The 21,875-nt window shown below is 37.1% G+C and overlaps 1 protein-coding gene across 19 annotated transcripts in view; it reads right to left on the minus strand.

Annotated features, from left to right (window-relative positions):
• RIMS2 (regulating synaptic membrane exocytosis 2) overlaps window positions 1-21,875 on the minus strand; it is a 753,630-nt gene that overhangs the window by 277,263 nt on the left and 454,492 nt on the right. For all 19 annotated transcript variants that reach the window (XM_062188147.1, XM_062188136.1, XM_062188128.1 and 16 more), the window contains 2 exons: window positions 7,128-7,196; window positions 235-391 (listed from right to left, as the gene is read on the minus strand). In XM_062188147.1, coding sequence (XP_062044131.1) covers window positions 235-391; window positions 7,128-7,196 — 226 coding nt within the window. The remainder of the gene's footprint in view (window positions 1-234; window positions 392-7,127; window positions 7,197-21,875) is intronic.

Here is a 21,875-nt window from a genome sequence, read left to right on the forward strand (position 1 = left end):
TGTGATTAAAAGCTGTTTCTTAAGTATTTTGAACTCTTACAATAAAATAACATAAATCACCCAAAATTACAAAGTAACATGAAATCATTTTACTTTCATTACATGGGTTATTCAATAGCATGTTATTTTTCTTTAAATAACTTTTTCCACAAAAATTTAGAGATGTATTTAGTATACTTGTTGATATAAGGCCTGCAGTGCCATTCTACAAATAAAATGTGCTTGGTATCTTACCTTTGTGGAGGAGGGACACTGGGCGACCATGATCTAGTCCTTCCTATGACGTCTACTCTATGAGGAGATCCTGATGGCGAGCAATGGTTTGATGACATTACTTGTTCTGGCACTGATAATGTTGAGCTTTGAAGGTCTCTACCATTGTGTCGATAATCTAAGTGTATAAAATTAATAATTTTTGTTATTTACACAATAAAACTTTCCTGTACTTTGTATATCACTCAAGGACATAAAATGTTGGTGAAATTGCATGACTTCATTAAATGTAAATTACTCTATTAAATGCAAAATATAATGAATAAAGCATACTATTTAGATAAAATGATATTTTGTAGACATATAAATTATGAAGGAAAGACAAATTTTCAAGTATTTAAATAAATGCTTTTCCAAGGCTCTGTGCTGGGTAGAGAAAAACTTTTTATATATATAAATACTTAACACATTGAGAAAATCTTTCATATACACTTACATACAGAGGGAAAATTTATATGTAGTTAAATGTCTTTAATAAAAGGGGCCAGTGCTGTGGCAAACTAGGTTAATCCTCCGCCTGCAGTGCTGGCATCCCATATAAGCGCCGGTTCTAGTCCTGGTTGCTCCTCTTCTGGTCCAGCTCTCTGCTATGGCCTGGGATAGCAGTGGAGGATGGCCCAAGTCCTTGGGCCCCTGCACCCACATGGAAGGCCAGGAAGAAGCACCTGGCTCCTGGCTTCAGATCAGTGTAGCTCTGGCTGTTGTGGCCATTTGGGGAGTGAACCAACGGAAGGAAGACCTTTCTCTCTATCTCTCTCTCTCTCTCTCTGTAACTCTACCTCTCAAATAAATAAATAAAATCTTTTAAAATTTTTTTTTTAAAAATAAAAGACCCTAAGGACCGATGTTGTGATGTAGCAGGTTAAGTCACTGCTTGCCATGGCAGCATCCAGTATGGGTGCACCAGTTTGAGTCTCAGCTGCTCTGCTTCTTCTGATTCACCTCCCTGTTAAAGTGCCTGGGAAAGCAGCAGAGGACAGAGTATTTGAGTTTCTGCTTCCTGGCTTCAGCCTGACCTAAACCTATCTGTTGCAGTCACTTGGGGATGAACCAGTGAATGAAAGATGGATCTTGATATTTCTCTTTCTCTCTCTCTCTCTCTCTCTCTCTCTCTCTCTCTCTCTCTCTCTCTCCACTTCCCTCTCTTTGTTGCTCTGCCTTTCAGATAAAAGAATAAAATCTTTAAAAAAATAAATAAGACTGAAGTTTATTTTAAGAGCATTGTCAACTGTTCCATGAACTAGATGAGTTTCAAGTACATCTCAGCAATTATTTTTAACATTTTATTTCAGAATAGTTTAACATTTACAAAGGAAAAAGTATGAGGTGGTAATACAAAGAGTTCTCAGAAATTGTTCAAAGTTCCTAAAAGTCCATAGCTATTTCTTTAAGACACAAACAGTATTTAAAAAAAAAAAAAAACAAGTCTGAGAATTATGTATAGTACTTTTGTAAATTGTTTTCCTTACAGTTTTTGACAAGGTTGAGATACAGTAAAATCTGAGAATGAAAATGCAGCAAATGAGAGAAGAGAAATAGCCCAATGATTTGACACAGTTAGATAAACTACAAGGGATATAATACAAATGTACACTACTAGAAAGCAATTATATTTGTAGAGATAGGGAGGAGAGTAGAAAGGATCATAAATTGGTAGAAGAATAGCATTTTCTGTGAGATGATTTAAATGAAATAAGCAAGAAAGGCAAATTTACCCCATCTTGAATAAGAGTTGTGAGGTTTGTAAAGGAAAGAGTCAGAAATGTTCTGCGCTGGACATTAGGCTGCCAGAGCCACTCTTGTCAGCAGGCTCATTATATCTATTAGTAACTGCTTTTTACTCTAAGAACCCTGCTAGGTACTTTACAAATTATTCTGCTACAACATTTAGTCAGGAAATAACTCAGAAAAACAACAGGCTCTCATGTGATTTTTCCCAGCATGTTAATGTCTTAAGGCATTACATTCAATTTCCTAGAAATATAGTGAGACAAAAATTCACAGACATGAACATTTGAAGAAGTGATCTCCAGGAAAAAGAAGGAGAGCAGAATAGGACAAGGGAAGAAACTAAGCAACGATATAGTCTCAACTCGATCCCTTTGTAGCTCTGAAACCTGAAGGAGTCGGAGCTGCTCTGACTGTAGGCAAGAGGACTGGACTTCCACACTCCTATGTTAATCACTAACTAGCCTAGAGTATCCGTGGAAAGTAGATGAAGTGTTTAAGCAGCTGGCTGAGATGGTTTCCATTTGTCCAAGGCAGTTCTCAAGAGAGGTGTGGACAGTTGTGAGTTGTTAGCAACCAACACTCATGGAAGTTAGGGATGGGTAAACCAGATGTTGTAAAAGGGACATCAATGATATACCAACAGTGTTCACTACAACTATGAAATACAGCAGCTGAAGGCAAAGCATACAACAGCTGGTCCAGCAAACCAGACAAATACAGAGCTGTACACAATACACATTCATCCCAGTTTTTCCTCTAGGTTCAATGTGATCACAAAGTCTGCCTCAGAAGAATGTATTCCATGGGTCCTTCCTGCTGTTTGTGGATACTTCCCTGACATCACCACTTTGTAGACAAATCCTCCTAAAGACATACTCCCTAGATCTAGATGCCTTTATTCAATTCTGGATTCCTACTTTTTCATTGCTTAAAATTTACCATGATATTTAAATTGTGCTGGCATTTTTATTTTTATTGTTTCATTTTCAAGCACATGGGTTTTAAATGGTCTTTCCTAACTTGTTTTCCTCCAAAGCTCTATGGTTTTAGTCCATGATTTTGTATAGTACAAGGATTTTTATCAGGAACACAAATACTGTGTAAAAGAATCAAATCTGCCAGAAAGATACAACCTTCATTTTCACTTGATAAAAAGAAGGCAAAGAAATTTACATTGTCAAACACCAAGGCTAAGATTTAAAACAATTTTTTTTTTACTCCAAGGGCTCTCACTGTGTCTTAATACTACATTCTCCTCTCATGAGCTAAGTAGTAATTTAAAAAGATGAAGCTAATAGCAGCACACAATTCATACTGAAGGCTAGAGAAATTGCAGTCAGACAATGAATTGCTCTTATAAAACATGGGACACCATTATCAAATAGAACTCTGAAATGGTAGAAAGATCTCTGTTACCATTGTCCAATATGATAGCCATTACACATACATGGCTACTGAGAATTTGAAATTTGGACAATGTTAATGAAGAGTTGAACTTTAATATATTTATTTTAAATTCAATTTAAATAGCCACATATGTCCAGTGGCACAGCTCTGAAATATAACAATGGTAATAACAGACTATACCAAATCAATAAATCAACATATTCAATAAATATTTGTGAGAGTATAAGCTATGCTATGTGCCATAGTGAGTAAAAGAACACAGATCCTTGCCTTTGTGGAATTTAAATTTTAGTTGGGAAACTATACAGAAAAAAAAACAAAAGCCCAGTAAATAACAATATGATGTATTTCAAGGGATTCTGTACTATGAAGAAAAATACAACAAAGTAAATGGAGATCAAAATGACAGAATAAGAAGACATTTGCCAATTTTATGTAGATTTGGCAGAGTAGACAAGACACATTCAGAAGGTGACACTTCAGAGAGATATGAATGTAGTGAAGAATTGTGCCAACTGGTTATACAGAGAGGAGGGATTCAAGACAAGTGCAAAGGCCTCAAGATGGGAGTGGATATTCCATGTTCACAGAACAGCAAGGAAGAAAGGATGCTTGGAGTAGAGCCAGTAATGAAAGACATCACAGTAATTTGAAGGACAGAGGAGCAGCATATAGGGCTTTGTAAGTTACAAAAAAGATTTTTGCCCCTTGAGTAATTTTAATCCATTAGCAAATATTGAGCAGAAACGACATGAGCTAAATTTTGTTTTAAGTTAGAGAAGACAATAAATCATAGAAGGCATGACAGAGGCTGGAACCAGGATGATAGCAATGAAGACAACCAGAAGTGATCAGATGCTGGATATTTTTGAGAATAGAGTCATCAGGATGATTTTGTGAAAGGTTTGACTTTGGCTCTAAAAGAAGGAGAAAGGACAAGAAAAAAATATAAATCTGTGACTCAAATAAGAAAATGGCATTGTCATAAAATGACATATTTTGATGGAAAAGATCAGGAGTTTATTTCTGGACATGTTAAACTGGAGGTACAGGGCTAGCACCGTGGGTCACTTGGTTAATCCTCCGCCTGCGGCGCTGGCAACCCATAGGGGTGCCAGGTTCTAGTCCCAGTTGCTCCTCTAACAGTCCAGCTCCCTGTTGTGGCCCGAGAGGGCAGTGGAGGATGGCCCAAATGGTTGGGAACCTGCACCAGCATGGGAGACCAGGAAGAAGCACCTGGCTCCTGGCTTCGGACTGGTGCAGCACAGGCCGTAGTGGCCATTTGGGGAGTGAACCAACGGAAGAAAGACCTTTCTCTCTGTCTCTCTCTCACTGTCTATAACTCTACCTGTCAAATAAATTAAAAAATTTAAAAAAAAAACCTGGAGGTACCTACTACATTTCCAAATGAAGGTACCAACTGTGAAGAAGAATATACAAGGAAAAAGTCTAGAGTAGATATACACAGTCTTTACTGAAGATATACATTTAGGGGTTTTAGCATATTGATGCTTTTAAAAGCATAAACCCATTGCAGGCACTGGGGACTGAAACAACTATTGGGAGCTCACTCATTTCGCTTGTTCACTCACTCTCTCTTTTTGCCATTTAAATAAAATAAATAAGAATTTGTACTAAAAACAACAACAACAACAAACTAAAATTTTAAAATGGGCTAAGACACCCACCAAAGAAAGCATACAAATGGAAATTAAGCATATAAAGAAGATATTCACTCTCATATGTCATCAGCGAAATGCAAATTGAAACAACAAGATGACCATTACACACCTACTAGCCTAGCTAAAATTCAGAATTTCAACAACAGCAAATGTTGGTGAGGATATGGAATAACAGGAACTTGTTCATAAGCAACTCTCAATCACTATTAGTAATAATGCAAAATCATAAAGACAGCTAGCCAGTTTCTTACAAAACTAAACATATTCTTACCATATGATTCGAAATCATGCTCCTTACTGTTCATCCAAAGGTGTTAAAAACTTATGACCACACAAAAACCAGCACATAGATGTTTATAGCAATTTATTCATAATTTCTAGAACTAAGAACCACCATTTCTAACACAGGAATCAACAAATAGACTGTGGGGAATCCGGTTGCCACAGCAGTATGCCTTACAAATGACAAATCGTTCTTTATTCATGGTAAAATTAATCATAATTATGAAATTTGCTAGGTTATTTAAACTTCAAAAACAAATAAAAATTTTATAATATTAAGAGTATCATAGATTTGTCAGAATTTATAGAAATTTTATCTACTTACCTAAAATGCTTAATCATTGGGTAACTTTCTAACCATAAATCGAAGCAAAATTTAAAATTGTACTACTAAGATTTCAAAATGTAGCTACACATGATACTTAATTAACATAAAAACAAAAATTTTTCTAAATGTCTCACTCAAATATTTGACATATTTAGGTATATTGATGATGTCAAAAATACTTCATTTTTAAATAACATTAGTGCAGTATTTCTTTTAACTTTTATTTAATGAATATAAATTTCCGAAGTACAGCCTATGGATTACAATGGCTTTTTCCCCCCCATCACTTCCCTCCCACCCGCGACCCTCCCTTCTCCCGCTCCCTCTCCCCTTCCATTCACATCAAGATTCATTTTCAATTATCTTTATATATAGGAGATCAATTTAGCATATATTAAGTAAATATTTCAACAGTTAGATAGTGCAGTATTTTTTAAAATATTTATTTATTTATTTATTTATTTATTTGAAAGTAAAGTTACAGAGAGAGAAGGAGAAGCAGGGAAAGAGAGAGGGAGATCTTCCATCTGCTGCTTCACTCCCCAGTTGTCCACAACAGCTTGAGCTGTGCCAATCTGAAGCCAGGAGCCAGGAGCCTCCTCCAGGCCACCCACATGGGTGCAGGGGCCCAAGGACTTGAGCCATCTTTCATTGCTTTCCCAGGCCACAGCAGAGCGCTGGATCAGAAATGGAGCATCCAGGTCTCGAACTGGCACCCATATGGGATGCTGGCACTTCAGACGGTCGCTTTACCCACTACATCACAGTGCCAGCGCCTAGTGCAGTATTAATGTTTTAATTATGCAGTATCTCCTCCAATTTATTGTGAAAACCTTATTATTCTGTTATTTTAAAATAGAAAATTTAAAATGCTTTACCTGGCATCATTCAAGAATATTCAACCTAACAACTGGTATAAGGGTTTCTTCAACTGTAATTATTTAGGAGTGTAAGTTGTCATATGTCTGGGCTGCTATTGTGGCACAGTAGGTTAAGCCAGTACTTATGATGCGGGCATCCAATATGGGAGTGCTGGTTGGACCCCTGGCTGCTCTGTTTTGCATCCAGCTCCTTGCTAATGCCTCTGGAAAGCAGTCAAGGATGGTCCAAGTACTTGGGCCACTCCCACCAACGTGGGAGACCCAAGTTGAGTTCTGGACTCCTAGCTTCAGCCTGGACCAATTCCAGCCATTGAGGACACTTGGGAGTAAACAAGCAGATGGAAGATCAATCTTTCTATCTCTCTGTTCCTCTCTCTGTCACTCTGTCTTTCAAATAAATAAATCTTAAATTGCTATATGTTATCACAAGGTTGTTTTGCATGGTAAGGTGGCAAATTATTCCTCTTTTATTTATTTACTTTTACAGTAAATAATTATATATTACACTTATTTTAATACTATAAATTAACCCGAAATTCTTACCTGATACTACACCAATTCCATCATCACAATCATAGTCAGAGACTTCGCTGTCACTTATTCTCTTTGACCCTGTGAAGAAAACAATAGCAATAATCAACATTGCTGACTATTTAAAAGAATTAAAAAATGCTCAACAACCTGCAAAACAAATGAAAGGATTTTGCACACTTGAGAATAAAAAACAGAGAGAGAAGAAACATCATTAAAAGCTCACCAAAACTGATTTTCACAAACATTTCACAACATGAGTATATGGGTGATGAAAAGTTAACAATTCACACAAGAATTATTCTGAAAATACATAATATAGAGTAGCTAAACGATTTAAACCCCAAAATAATGTTTCAATTAATTGACATTGATTTATAAAATCTTTTGGAAAATAAATACATTAATTATAAATGTATTTAGACAAAGATGTTTGAGTGTTGGTAAATTTCAAAACAGTGTATCAATTTCAAAAGCATTAATGTATCTTCTATTATGCATGTCTAACACATCCAACATAGTATCCTTATTATGGAGAGGAACGACAGTTCAGAAAAGTAAACTCATCTTTTTACCATTTAGTTCAACTGTTTATTGCTTTAAGACAATAATACATAAATAAGCAGAAAAATACATCTAAATTGTTAACTGTGCTATGCTTTTTTTAGAAATTGACAAAGATGAGCACTCATAATTATTGGAATTTAAGAGTACCATTTGTGTATTTTCCTTACAAAAGAAATCTAACATTTTAAAATATCAACCCTATCTTGGTAAAAATAGCATCAAAGTAAAGTAATCATAGAGCTTTTACCATTAAAGCAGATTATGATTTCACAATTGTGACATGTATCACATACAGAAAATTATTTTAAATATTCCCATTTTCTTTTATTTATCTCGGGAAAAGACACACCAGACATAATAGAATCTTTTCTTAAAATGTTTTTTGCTTTCTCAATATTAGGAAATATTTAATGCTGAATGAAAATAGTGTTGTTATTATTAAAAAAAAGACTTGATTTATCTGTCTTTTTATACTATACATTCTTTATGAAATATATGAAAATAAGCTTCATCAGAAAATGAATGTTTCATATGTATGGGCTATAAAAAACTGTACGCTCAAACAGCATAAGGTATCTAAAGTATAGCTAATTAAAATGTTTCATAAATGCTCTCCATATTTACAACTTACTATCAGAAATATTCTATCAATTTTTTCTTGGTGTTTGTTTATTTGGTTCCTTAGTACTTTCCTTCTAGGGGAAGGAAGAGTCTCCATTGCCAGAAACTACAGTTTTCACTTCCCTTTTACTGATTAGGAAGAAGGCACCTATCTGCTATCATTCTTTCCACTGAATGGACTCTTACTACGATTTTCCTTCCACATCGTAATGTCATATGCTTTAGGCACAATCCGATCTGAGGCTTTTATAGATATCACTGATACTGAAATTAGAATAATATGACAACTTCCCACCAGTGACCACAAAAGAATGTATAGAATTAGGACATACATTGTATATGTATTTGAAATAGAAGAAACATGCAGAAGAAACTATTGATGACATTAAGGACAATTTCTGTCCAGCTTGTCAGAAAGGCACAAGGACAGGGTAATAATTAGTTTACTCTACTATACCTATACCAGGTATATGACAATATATACTGTACTATACATATACCAGGTATACTATATACTCTATACCAGGTATACTACAATACACCATGATAATAAATCTTTGGGGGAACTGGCACTGTGACACAGTGGGTTAACACCTGGCCTGAAGCGCCAGCATCCCATATGAGCGCTGGTTCGAGACCCAGCTGCTCCACTTCTGATCCAGCTCTCTGCTATGGCCTGGGAAAGCAGTGAAAGATGGTCAAGTCCTTGGGCCCCTCTACCAGCATGGGAGACCAAGAAGAAGCTCCTGGCTCCTGGCTTCAGATCAGCGTGGCTCCGGCCATTGCAGCCAACTGGAGAGTGAGCCATTGGATTGAAGACCTCTCTATCTCTCTGCCTCTCCTCTCTCTGTGTAACTCTGACTTTCAAGTAAATAAATAAATCGTTAAAAAAAAAAAATCTTTGGCTTTGGTCAAAGATTAGATCAAGAATGACACCAGAAAAGAAGGAGCTTATTTTATTGACTTTTTTAAACCTAGAAACCTTTAAGTTAAGGTATACAAGCTTCATGCATTCCATATATACAAATTCAGGAACATAGTGGATTTCCCATCATATCATCCCTCCCACCTGCACTCCCACCATGCTTCCTCCTCCCTCTTCTATTCTCATTCTTATTTGTTTTAAAAAGATCCATTTTCAATTAACTTTATACACTTAAGATTTATCCTACACTAAAGTTCAACAAATAGTATAAAAACAAAAATCCGTTCATCAACAGTTGAGACAAGGGCTGTTCAAAATCATTGCATCACAAAGTGTCTATTTCACTTCTATAGATTACCTTTTAGGTACTCTATTAGTTACCACAAATCAGGGAAAATATATGGTATTTATCTTTTTGGAACTGGCTTATTTCATTAAATATAATGGTTTCCAGTTTCATTCATTGTGTTGCAAATGACAGGATTTCATTTTTATTTTTAATGCTGTGTAGTATTTCATAGTATACACATACCATAATTTCCTTATCTGGTCTTCAGTTGATGGACTTCTGAGTTGATTCCATGTCTTAGCTATTGCTTTAAACATGGGGGTACAGCTAACTCTTTCATATTCTGACTTCATTTCCTTTGGGTAAATTCCAGGAGTGGAATAGCTAGGTCATACAGTAGGTCTGTATTCAGATTTCTTTCTTTTGAAAGAGTTAAACAGAGAAGTGAGGCATGGGGGGGGGGAGGGAGGGAGGGAGAGAAGGGGAGAGAGAGAGAGAGAGAGGGAGAGAGAGAGAGAGAGAGAGAGAGAGAGAGAGATATGTCTTCCAGCCACTGGTTCACTCCCCAGTTAGCCGCAATGGCTGGAGCTGCCCCAATCTGGAGCCAGGAGCCTCCTCCAGGTCTCCCACACAGGTGCAGGGGCCCAAGGACTTCGGCCATCTTCCACTGCTTTCCCAGGCCATAGCAGAGAGCTGGATCAGAAGTGAAGCAGCTGGGACTTGAACTGGCACCCATATGGGATGGCAGCACCGCAGGTGGCAGCTTTACACCACAGTGCCAGCCCCTATATTCAGATTTTTGAGGTATCTCCATACTGTTCCACAGTGGCTACACCAATTTACATTCCCACCAACAGTGGAATAGGGTACCTTTTTCCCCACATCCTCGCCAGCATTTGTTGTTTGTTGATTTCTGTAAGAAAGCCATTCTGCCGGCACCGCAGCTCACTAGGCTAATCCTCCGCCTTGCGGCGCCGGCACACCGGGTTCTAGTCCCGGTCGGGGCGCCGGATTCTGTCCCGGTTGCCCCTCTTCCAGGCCAGCTCTCTGCTGTGGCCCGGGAGTGCAGTGGAGGATGGCCCAAGTCCTTGGGCCCTGCACCCCATGGGAGACCAGGAGAAGCACCTGGCTCCTGCCATCAGATCAGTGCGGTGTGCCGGCTGCAGCGCGCCTACCGTGGCGGCCATTGGAGGGTGAACCAACGGCAAAAGGAAGACCTTTCTCTCTGTCTCTCTCTCACTGTCCACTCTGTCAAAAATTTAAAAAAAAAAAAAAAAAGAAAAGAAAGCCATTCTAACAGGGGTGAGGTGAAACCTCATTGTGGTTTTGATTTGCATTCCCCTAATGGCTAGTGATCCTGAGCATTTTTTCATGTGTCTGTTGGTCACTTGAATTTCCTGTTTTGAAAAAAATGCTTGTTTAAGTCCTTTGCACATTTCTTAACTGGATTGTTTGTTTTGTTAGTATTGAGTTTCTTGAGCTCTTTAAAGATTCTGGAAGTTAATCCTTTATCAGTTGCATCATTTGCAAATATTTTCTCCCATTCTGTCTTTTTCCTCTTCACTTTATTGAGTTCATTTTTTTTTTTTTTTTTTTTTTGCAGGGCAGAAGCTTCTCAATTTGATGTAATCTTATATGTCAATTTTGACTTTGATTGTGCTTCAGGGTTCTTTCCCAAGAAGTCTTTGCCTATACCAATATCTTGCAGGCTTTCCCCAATGTTGTCTAATACTTTGATGGTTCAGGTCATAGATTCAAGTCTTTGATCATTTTGAGTGGATTTTTGTACAAGGTGTAAGGCAGCAATCTTGCTTCATACTTGTGCACACAGAGATCCAGTTTTCCAAGCAACATTTGCTGAAGAGACTGTCTTTGCTCCAGGGATTGACTTTAGTTTCTTTGTCAAAGATAAGTTGGTTATAGATGCACAGATTGACATTTGGAGTTTCTATACTATTACTGTGGGTAAGAAGGGTGGTATATATGTGCAGCAGGGTGGCATATATGGTCTGTAAATGCTGCTGCTTTTAAAAGATTGAGATTCTATCATTTCATTATTAATCCTATGAAGGCTAAATATTCCCTCCATTTGTGTTTTGTCTGTTTTTGACATTCTAATGAATTCCAGTTATGAGAGTTAATGTCATTGAAAATATCAATCTTTTCTTTTAAAAACAGTGCTTTCAGTGCCTTGTTTAAGAAATATTTTCTGACTTTAGGAGCAAAGAGATCATTTCCTACATTTTCTTCTGAAAGTTAAAAGTTTTGTTTTTTACCCTTGCATCCTCATTCATCATGAATTCAGCTTCTGTTTAGTGTGAGAAATGGATGCAATTTACTATATTTTTTTCTATATGAATATCAGATATTTCAGCATAGTTTATATAGTATTTTTAATTTTTTAGTGATGTGATGCTGCCCTCTCTCAAAAAACGTATCTGCTATGGATGTGTCTATTGCTGTATTTTTTTTCCTTATACTTACTGTCTAGCATTAAACCTCTAACTTGCCCTATTTATTAGTATAACATTATATGAACATACTTTGGAGATCAAATCCATCTCCCTTATCACTACTATGTTGGATATTGCCCTTTTGCTCTTCCATGAAAAATTATATAGGTTATCTAGTTGCAAAAAAATTAAATTAAATTGGGAGCATGACTTGCATTGCAATTAAACAATTACATTAATTTTGGCATTTCCTTCATTTAAGTTTCTAGATGTCTAAGAAATTTTCACTTCTGGTACCAAAACTATATATATTTGCTAAGTTTTTCCTGTGTATCCTACAATTAGTATTCTTATTAGAAATTCTATGTAAAGTGAATAAATTGTTCAGATACAGAAATGTAATTTCATCATAAAATAATGTTAACCTATAACCTTGTTAAATATTATCTACTCCTAAGAAAAGTACACTTTCATTTGGATTTTTCTATGTAGGCAATTCCTTGTCACAATTCTTGTGTATTTTTCTTTGATTTCTTGCTTTGCTACTTTGATGAGCAAAATGCTAAAAAGAAAACAGGAAAAATTTACATTGCTTTTAAATTCAGACTTCATAATATTCCCTTTTAGAGAAAGAATCTGTTGAAGCTACACTTCATCACATTGGGAAAGTTACTGATATTATTACTTTGACAATGGGATCATTTTCATTAAATGTGCTACCTGTATCTGCTGAATTTAATATAAAATGTTTATCATTTAATTTCCTAATTTAATAGATTATATGGATACAGACACATGAATTTTGCGATGTTAAATCATTCTTTTATCCATGAACTTATGTACAGTGATATTTCATTAAGGATGTTTGTGTTTTTTTTTACTGACAAGTGATTATGGTCTGTTTTCTTTTTGTACTAATCCTTCTGTTTAGGAACCAGGTTACACAGCTCACTCGCGCACTCTCTCTCTCTCTTCACAGCTGTCTCTTTATAGCATTATTTCTTCCTTTTTATTCTCAGAGAGAATTTCTGTACAACTGTCAAAATATGTGTTCTTTGAAATTTTTGTACAATTCCTTTTTCTTAGTAGACACAGAATGACTTGTTAAGTCAAAATTGTCTAATATTTTTATAGAAATTATTCACTTTGTCTAAATTTCAGCAGTGCTTACAATAATATTCATAATTTTCTCTTGCTATCTATTTTCTGATGTATCCAATGTCTCCATTTAAATTTTTACTACATCAATAAATTTCACTAAAGATTGAATTTGCTATTCATTTAAAAGGGTGGACTTAATCAGAAAGGTATTTCTGACGTTACTGATTTACATATTTCTTAACTTCTATTGAACTTATTTCACTATTATATTTCTAGACTCATAAGTTATATGAATGGACAATTTTTGGCATTTAAATATTTTTAACATAAATATTCCCTTCTGAGTTCTTTACTTATTGCTAAAATATTTATATGTGGTATACTGATAAAATTCTGCCCTAGATTTCCTTCTTAGGATTATGAGATATTTATTCTACTTTATTAAATCTAAGACAGCAGGGCCGGCGCTATGGCGTAGTATATAAAGCCACTATCTGCAGTGCCGGCATCCCATTTGGCCACCCGTTTGAGTCCCAGCTGCTCCACTTCCAATCCAGCTCTCTGCTATGGTCTGGGAAAGCAGTAGATGGCCCAAGTCCTTGGGACCCTGCACCAGCATCGGAACCCCGGAAGAAGCTCCTGGCTCCTGGCTTCGGATCAGCACAGTTCAGGCCGTTTTAGTCAACTGGAGAGTGAACCAAGAGATGGAAGACCTCTCTCTCTCACTCACTATCTCTCTCTCTCTCTCTCTCTCTGCCTCTCCTAATCTCTCTGTAACTCTGAATTTCAAGTAAATAGATAAATCTTTAAAAATAAGACACCATAATTCGAGTGGTACATGATGACTGCACTTACTCCATGTGACTCCGTAAGTACTGCAGTGTACTTCAGTCATTTGTAAGAAAGTCCTTTAGAGAGGAAGGTATTTGACATAGCAGTTAAAGTATCAATTGGAATGTCTGCATCCTAAATTGAAGTGCCTGGTTCAAGGCTCAGCTCCTCTGCTTTCAATCTATCTTCTTGTTAATGGACTCACTGGAAGGTAGCAGGTCACAATTTATGGAGTTAGATGCCTGCTATGTCTATGTGATTCCAGGATTGAGATCCAGGCTGCTGGCTTTGGCCTAGCCTAGCTCTGGCTGTTGCTCTGAGTCTCTTAGTCTTTCAAATACGGTGAAAATAATAAAATATGTTTTAAAAAGAAAGCTGTTTGGAATTCAGAGCATTTTCTTTCTCATTTAAAAAAAATTAAGTGGCAGTTAGTTTTTTAAGTGGTATTAAAAGCATACAAATTTGAACATTTTAAGCCCAAACATACTAACTTGTTTAGCTCACAGGGAAATAGTAGAATGGTAAAAACAAAGTACTATTTTTGTTTTGCTTTGTTTTTATAAATGAGAAAATGATTGTGAATTCCAAATCAGAAGACTAGCCCCTGTAATTGTTGCCTTAGCCAGTGCTGTAAGCCAGGTAGGTGAGAGCTTCAAAATAATGCCTGTTACAACAGAAGTTTCAATTTTTTCTAATTTTGAGATGCATGGGTATTTTTTTTTAAATTGACATACAAACATAATATTGAGAAAATAGCCTGTCCTATACTAATTGAAATTTGTCAAAAATAAATTATGGAAAATATATTAATAATTCATATGAATATTTCATGAATGTAACAGAGAAATGTGAATTCATTAATTGGGCAATTTTTTATTTGACTATGAGATTTAGCTCGTGAATTGTATTGTCTGTCTTTTTTTTACATTTCCCTAATTATTTGCTTACTTGACCTATCAATAATTCAAAGAGAAGTACACTGGAACCTCCTTCATTAAAAGTAAAGTTGTTAATTTTTCTCTATAGTGTTACTTTATGTATATTAAATTATTTCATTAAATATATGCAAGTTTAAAATTATTTCAATTGCTATAGAAAACAATTTGAAAATGTTTAACCCTCATTCATGATAAAATGGCTCAACAAACTAGTAAGAACAGAACTTCCTCAAACTGATAACGGGCACCTACAAAAACCCTACAGCTAACATTATACTTAAGTTGGAAATTATGAAATATGCTTTCCACCTATGACAAAGAAAAGTAATGGATGCTCACAATAAGGATGAGCCTTATGACAACATGATATAGTATCTCCTAGACAGGGCAATACAAGAAGCAAAAGAAGGGAATGGTAGACAGATTAGAAAGCACAAAGTAACACCATCAGACAAGTAAAAAATCCTAAGGAAGCTATTAAAAACTTTGTAGGACTAATAGGTGAATTTAGCAAGATTACAGGTTACATACCACTATGATAATATCTCAGGGAGTAACAATCAACAATTGGAAAACTATTTCAAAATCAGTATCATTTTTACAAAAATATCCAAATTCACAAAATATTTAGAAATATACTTAACATAAAAGCTGCAAAATATGTACATCCAAATCACAATACAATATAACTATCTTATTTCCTAAGACCGATCAAACAAAATACCCTACACTGAGTCACTTAGCTAAGAGTGCAAAATCAGATGTTGGCAGGGCCACGTTCTCTCCCTGACGGTCCTAGGAGAATTCATCCAAGTCTTTTCTAATTTCTGGTATTTGGCAAAAATGCTATTCTTCCCTTGCTTGTACATGCATTATTCCTGTCACATGACCATCTTCCCCTTTATTCTTTCACTTTGTCTTCCCTCTAAGCCTCTGTCCCTGTGTCCTCATTTCCCTCTTATTATATGTACATCAATCATCCTGGATTAAGGCCTGCTTTAATGACCTCATTTTAACTTGATTGCCTCTATAAACATCTTATTTACAAATAAGCTCATGTCCAGAAAGAGTAGGATTTCAAAACATGAATTTTACAGGCATAGGTTAATTGAAGCAGCTGCAAACCAATTAAATATTTAAATAAACAGAAACAATTCTGCAAAATTGGGAGCCAGAGATATTGGAATAACACTGTCAGGATGCTGAGAAAAATGCAATCACTCTAGGATTTTTTTTTTTTTTTTTGACAGGCAGAGTTAGACAGTGAGAGAGAGAGAGACAGAGAGAAAGGGCTTCCTTTTTCCGCTGGTTCACCACCCAAATGGCTGCTACGGCCAGTGTGCTGCGCAGATCCAAAGCCAGGAGCCAGGTGCTTCCTCCTGGTCTCTCATGTGGGTGCAGGGTCCAAGCACTTGGGCCATCCTCCACTGCCTTCCTGGGCCACAGCAGAGAGCTGAACCGGAAGAGGAGCAGCCGGGACAGAATTTGGCACCCCAACCGGGACTAGAACCCGGGGTGCTGGCACCACAGGCAGAGGATTAGCCAAATGAGCCGCGGCGCCAGCCCATTCTAGGATTTTATATAAATCTAAATGTTACATTAGGAATAAAGAAGAAACAAATATATATTCAGAAAAAACAAAGCTTGTTTCCAACCTTTGACTAAAACAACTTCTTTAAAAAAGTCCTTTGGATAAAAAGAAAAAAGAAATTTGGGGCAGACGTTTATTTAGCCTTAGCAGTTAAGGTGCCCACATCCTACATCAGAGTACTTGGTTCATTTTCAGGCACTGGCTCCTGACTCCATTTTCCTACTAGTGCAGATGTTGGGAGTACTAACAAAATAAAAGTGCTGTTTTATCTGAGGTGCCTTCTATGCCCCAGATGCCATCTTGTGCTCTGGCCCCTGTTGCCACCTTCACAGTCAGCTTCAGTCCTAAGCCCAATGGCTCAACCACAAAGCATCAGCTCCACCACGACCCTAACAGGGTCTGCTGCTCTTACTTCCCTGCCCCCTTGCAAAGGTATAACAGGACCTTTTTCCTGCACATGTGCTCTCTCTCTCCTGATCTCTCTCTCTCTCTCCCTCCAGTCTGTTGGATTTCTCCCATCAATAAATACTTTCCCTTAACTCCAGGGTTTGGTATATTTTGTGGTGGCCCTACATTGGCTCCATGACTCAGATCCAAGCTCTCCCATCGATCCCATCGACCTTGCTCTCTTCTCAGGGATATGAGCTGCTTTGGGATCCTGGACCTCACCAAACACAAAGCACACTCCCAGACCTACTTCCACACCACTGAATGCTCTGTGATCTCCAACAACCCATCGGCCTCTCAAAATCCTGAGGATGAGAAATGGGAAATTTTCTTAGGGTGACCTCTACTATGGGTTGTGGTTCCATTCTGCTTTGTCTCAAAGTGCTGCTACCAGGAACCACAATTCCCACGGGCTTTATGACTTACATGAGCCTTCTGCCTTTCCATTGGCTTTAGGCAGTGACTGCGTGAGTGACAACCCCTAATGTCTGTTTCTATACCCTTCTCATTGGATAGCCATGATCTTGGGAATGCCCAATATCTGCCAGTCCAACTCCATGTGTCACCATGGGGCTTTTTTTTCCCTGTGTTCCATCAACCCTCTTCTCAGTTGTCTCCTACCTCATCTGTCCATGTCTGACCCTGACACTATTCAAAATCTTTATCACTTCTATGAGCATTCAGGAAAGTGGACGAAAATCTCCTTTGTTCAGGCTTTCTCCTTCTCAGCTCTAAACATTCTCCAGCTCAAGTTCTCTTAACTTCCAAAGCTCTCACTAAAAAGCCCAAACCCCATTCTTCTATGTTCCCTGTTCCAGCTCTCACTGTTTTGCTCATTGTACCACCCCTTCCAACCTGGAAATTCTAATCTCCCCCTTGCCTTATCTCAAATTCCCTGCTCATCTTTTCCTCAAAACCATTCCCTGCCCATGTCTACTTTTTCCCCATAAATCCTATATGTGCTTTCAAAAATACTGTGTGTAATAAGCAAATACCTCTTGTTGGTCAATGAGTTTACAATCAGTTTAAAATTTTAAACATGGTTGTTTAAAGTCTTGTGCCATCCACAATTTATGTTCTCCTCCAAACACTAGAATTCAGATTTGCTGCTCATGAAAGCTAAAACATTGTTGGTTCTGTGTGTAGTTGTGTCCTCCTATAGGTTCTGATGGACTTTTTCCAGTGACTTCTATTGTATTCAGTACTTTGGTATGGTTTTGCAAGAGGATGAAGCCAATAATGGACTACAGGTACCACCTGAGGGAAAGTATGGTTAATTGAGGTTATTAAGAGAAAAAAGTAATTCAAATCAATTGGTAATATAAAATGTTAAAGATATTAAGAATCTATTACTGAACTGCTTTATTGTTCTATCTAGTATATTATGTCATATGTATATACATATTGCATATCTACATGGAAACATTTATTAAGAACTCTGTTTTAATTGGCTTGTAGATAAAAGATTGCTTATAAATTTAAACTGCTAAGTTAACTGAAAATACATTCTGGTTCAAGGAACCTGAATCTCTCCTCTATCAGATGTTTAAATTTGTTGTAGAAAGAAACTAAAACTAGAGTGTCAATTTGTTGGGTTAACAACAGGAGTCACTGTGCACTTGCTCCTCATGTGGGATCTCTGTCCATAATGTGCTGTACATTTTGATTTAATGCTATAACTAGTTCTCAAACAGTATGTTTCACTTTGTGTTTCTATGTGGGTGCAAACTGTTGAAATCTTTATACTAAATTGATCTTCTGTATATAAAGAGAATTGCAAATGAATCTTGATGTGACCGGAAGGGGAGAGGGAGCGGGAGAGGGGAGGGTTGTGGGTGGGAGGGAAGTTATGGGAGGGGGAAGCCATTGTAATCCATAAACTGTACACTGGAAATTTATATTCATTAAATAAAAGTTTTAAAAAAAAAGAAAAGAAAAAAAAAAAAGAAAGAAACTAAAACTGTTTAAATCATTGATATGTTTGTGCTTGAGTTTGCTGGTCAAACAAGTTACACCATGTTAGATATTTAAAAGATGCTTCCAAATGCATGTATTCTTAAAATTTATAGACATCACTGCACCTTCTGGTAAATATTTTAATAAGTTGCTAATTAACAGTTACAATGCTTGCTAAGTTGTCATTTGACATTAAGTTATTGACAATAAGCAATCTGGGAAGCCTGACATAACCTCATTTTTCTGTTCTCTTCAAGATGGGAAACTAATTCTATTCTAAATGACTCTCCAGGATGTACAATTTGATTTTTAGACCTTATAAAAGGATTGGCTACCATTTTCTGTAATAATAGCATAGCTCAAATGCAAGCTTAAATTATGATTTCACAGATAGATTTACTTTGCCATGTGCACAGTAAACACACAAAACCTCCCTTTCAGATCAAATGAAGGGAGAGAAAGTTTTAAAGTAAGAACATAGCTTTCCTCATGGGCATTGTGTACCTCACAGAAAAAGCAGTATAAGAACATGCCTGTGACTATAGACTTCTAGTTTAGGCCACCAAATATTAGAGGTGGGACTTGAGCACCCCTTTGACTTGCATCCTCTTAAGGGTTTCCTCTGGTCTGCTTTAACAAAAAACCAGGAGGAAGAGAAAGCTAGGCATCAGAAGCAACGTAAGGATAGGTGGCAGGGCAATTAATGGCTGCTCTATACAATGATTTTCCTTCAAGGAGACCCAACAGACCATACCACAGCAGTGGCTTTTGATGTGGAAAGTCAGGGCTCCAGCAGAAATCAGCTTATGAAGAGCCCTGGCAGCTCTGCCAGTCAAGAGTTGGATCACTGGAAACAGAACTGCCTTGGAGTCTAAGAACACCCAGGTCAAAGCCACAGATCTTGTTGGCTCTAAGCTGAAAAACCCTTCACTTGGACTAACTTCCAAAGTAACCACTGCTACTGAGGGGTCGGCCAAGTAGGGTCAGTAACATTGCAGGCAGAACTGAAAATTTCCTGTTAGAGATGTCACCTGCATTTACCTGGCCAGCTCTCCTCCCAGGCCAGGTAGGTATTGGAAGTCAACAGGGTGCCTTCCTAAGGAGGTTCACTTCTCCCTCAGGATGTACTCCATGTGAAGAGATAGACAGGTTTGGGCCTCATAACTGACAAGACCTTAAAGCCCAACTAATTACTATCAAGCCCCTTTGTCAGTTTCTATTTGCCTCTCAACTGGAGACGTATTCATGCTTTAGACAGTAGCTTTCTTAGGTCCTCTAATAATGACTGTCCTTTGTTCTAGACCCTGTCTAGCCCACTTGGGGCCTCATTCCTTTGTAATCATAGCCTCTATTCTTACAACAATACTCTACTCCTGACCCGGGTGCATTGATGGTCCTCTCCCCCACTTAAAGTTGTATGACTGTTCAGAGTTTTTCTACAGACAAGCCTCTCTACCCACAAGAGATGAGTAGCCTTTCTCCCAGTATTGGCTGGGATCAGCTTCGCAGCCTCTCTTTCCTCAGTAGTGATCTCAGTAACAGCTTTGGGCTGCAACATTATCTCGACTCCAAAACAGCCCCAGCAATTAAAAGAGGAGGTTACTAGGTCCATTGAGACCTTAGCTGAAGCCATCTGAAGTCTCCAAAGCCAAATCATTTCACTAACAGGCACAGCACTACAGAACAGACTGGCCTTAGCAGTATTGTTGTTATGTTAACCAATCAGGCCACATAAAACCACATCCATCTAACCATCTTCACTAGGGACCAGAGACCCCCCTCATTTCCTCTCCTTATGAAATCCTCTCATTACCTGGTTAATGCCACTCATAGGACCATTGGTTGCCATTTTCACACTGGATTTTATACTACCAAGTCTGTTTAAGTGTTTACAGGAGGTGTTAATGGAATGAACCAAAGCCTTCACCAACCAGGCAGTCAACCAAATGCTGCTACAGGGATATACTGGCTCCCCATGCCAGCGAAGGGTAACTCATCACCCCATGTCAGCAGAAAGTAGCTCTAAAGATAGATCATTGCCCCTCCACCCCTCCTGGACTTTTGGGGCTGATGTAATCCTATACAGCACTTGCTTTATAAAAAACAAAAGGGGGGAATGTTAGTAAAATGGTGCTGTCTTATCTGTGGTACCATCTGTGCCCTAAATGCCATCTTAGTCTCTGCCTCCAATTGCCACCTTAAACAGTCAGCTTGACCAATGGCCCAACCAATGCCCAATAATGGCATTTGGGGAGTAAACTACCAAATTAGACCTGTCTGTCTCTCTCTTCCAAATAAAATAAATAAATATAAATAAAGAAATTTTAAAATTTTGCTAGGAAGGGATGAAATGCAAAACTGAAGTAGCAAAGATTGAAATAAATCTAAAATTAATGAATAAAATGAAAAAATTTATACTAATGACCAATTTTAAGGCAGAGATAACATTCTAGTAGTAATACGTTACATGGTGAGGACAAAGCTATACATTAATCTATAAAACTTTTCTATGGTTTGGAATAAAAGAGATACTAAGTAACCTTAGTTTCTTAGGTGAGCATGTTGAAATTTCAAAACTAACAACTAAAAATGAGATTAAAAATAGAAAATAGAATGTAAAAAGTTTTAACATTTCACTATTCATATCAAGAAAAATGATTCATATACTTTTGTCTGTATATACACTGAATATATGCAAAAATACAGAAACTGCAAACAAAGGTTCACTCCCAGAAAGCAAAGCAGATGTTTGAGAAAAAGGGGACAGACTTTTCTCTATAAATGGTCTTGTTTATACCAAATAAATTCATTACTCTAAAAACAGCAAAATTTTACAAATTTACAAATTTTTTCCATTTCAAGTAAAAGAATGTATACTTTCTATTAGTTGGGTTATACTATACTAATCTACATTGGTCAACTGTGTCATTTGTATCTCTGAGACTGCCACTATGATTGTTGTTTTAAAATTTCGCTTTCCAGTTTTTCCTGCTGTTTAAATTAGGTATGATGAAAAATCAATGTGTAGGATTTTAGCTATA

The sequence above is a fragment of the Lepus europaeus genome, chromosome 4 (genome assembly GCF_033115175.1).
Source record: "Lepus europaeus isolate LE1 chromosome 4, mLepTim1.pri, whole genome shotgun sequence".
In the NCBI taxonomy this organism is placed as follows: domain Eukaryota; kingdom Metazoa; phylum Chordata; class Mammalia; order Lagomorpha; family Leporidae; genus Lepus; species Lepus europaeus.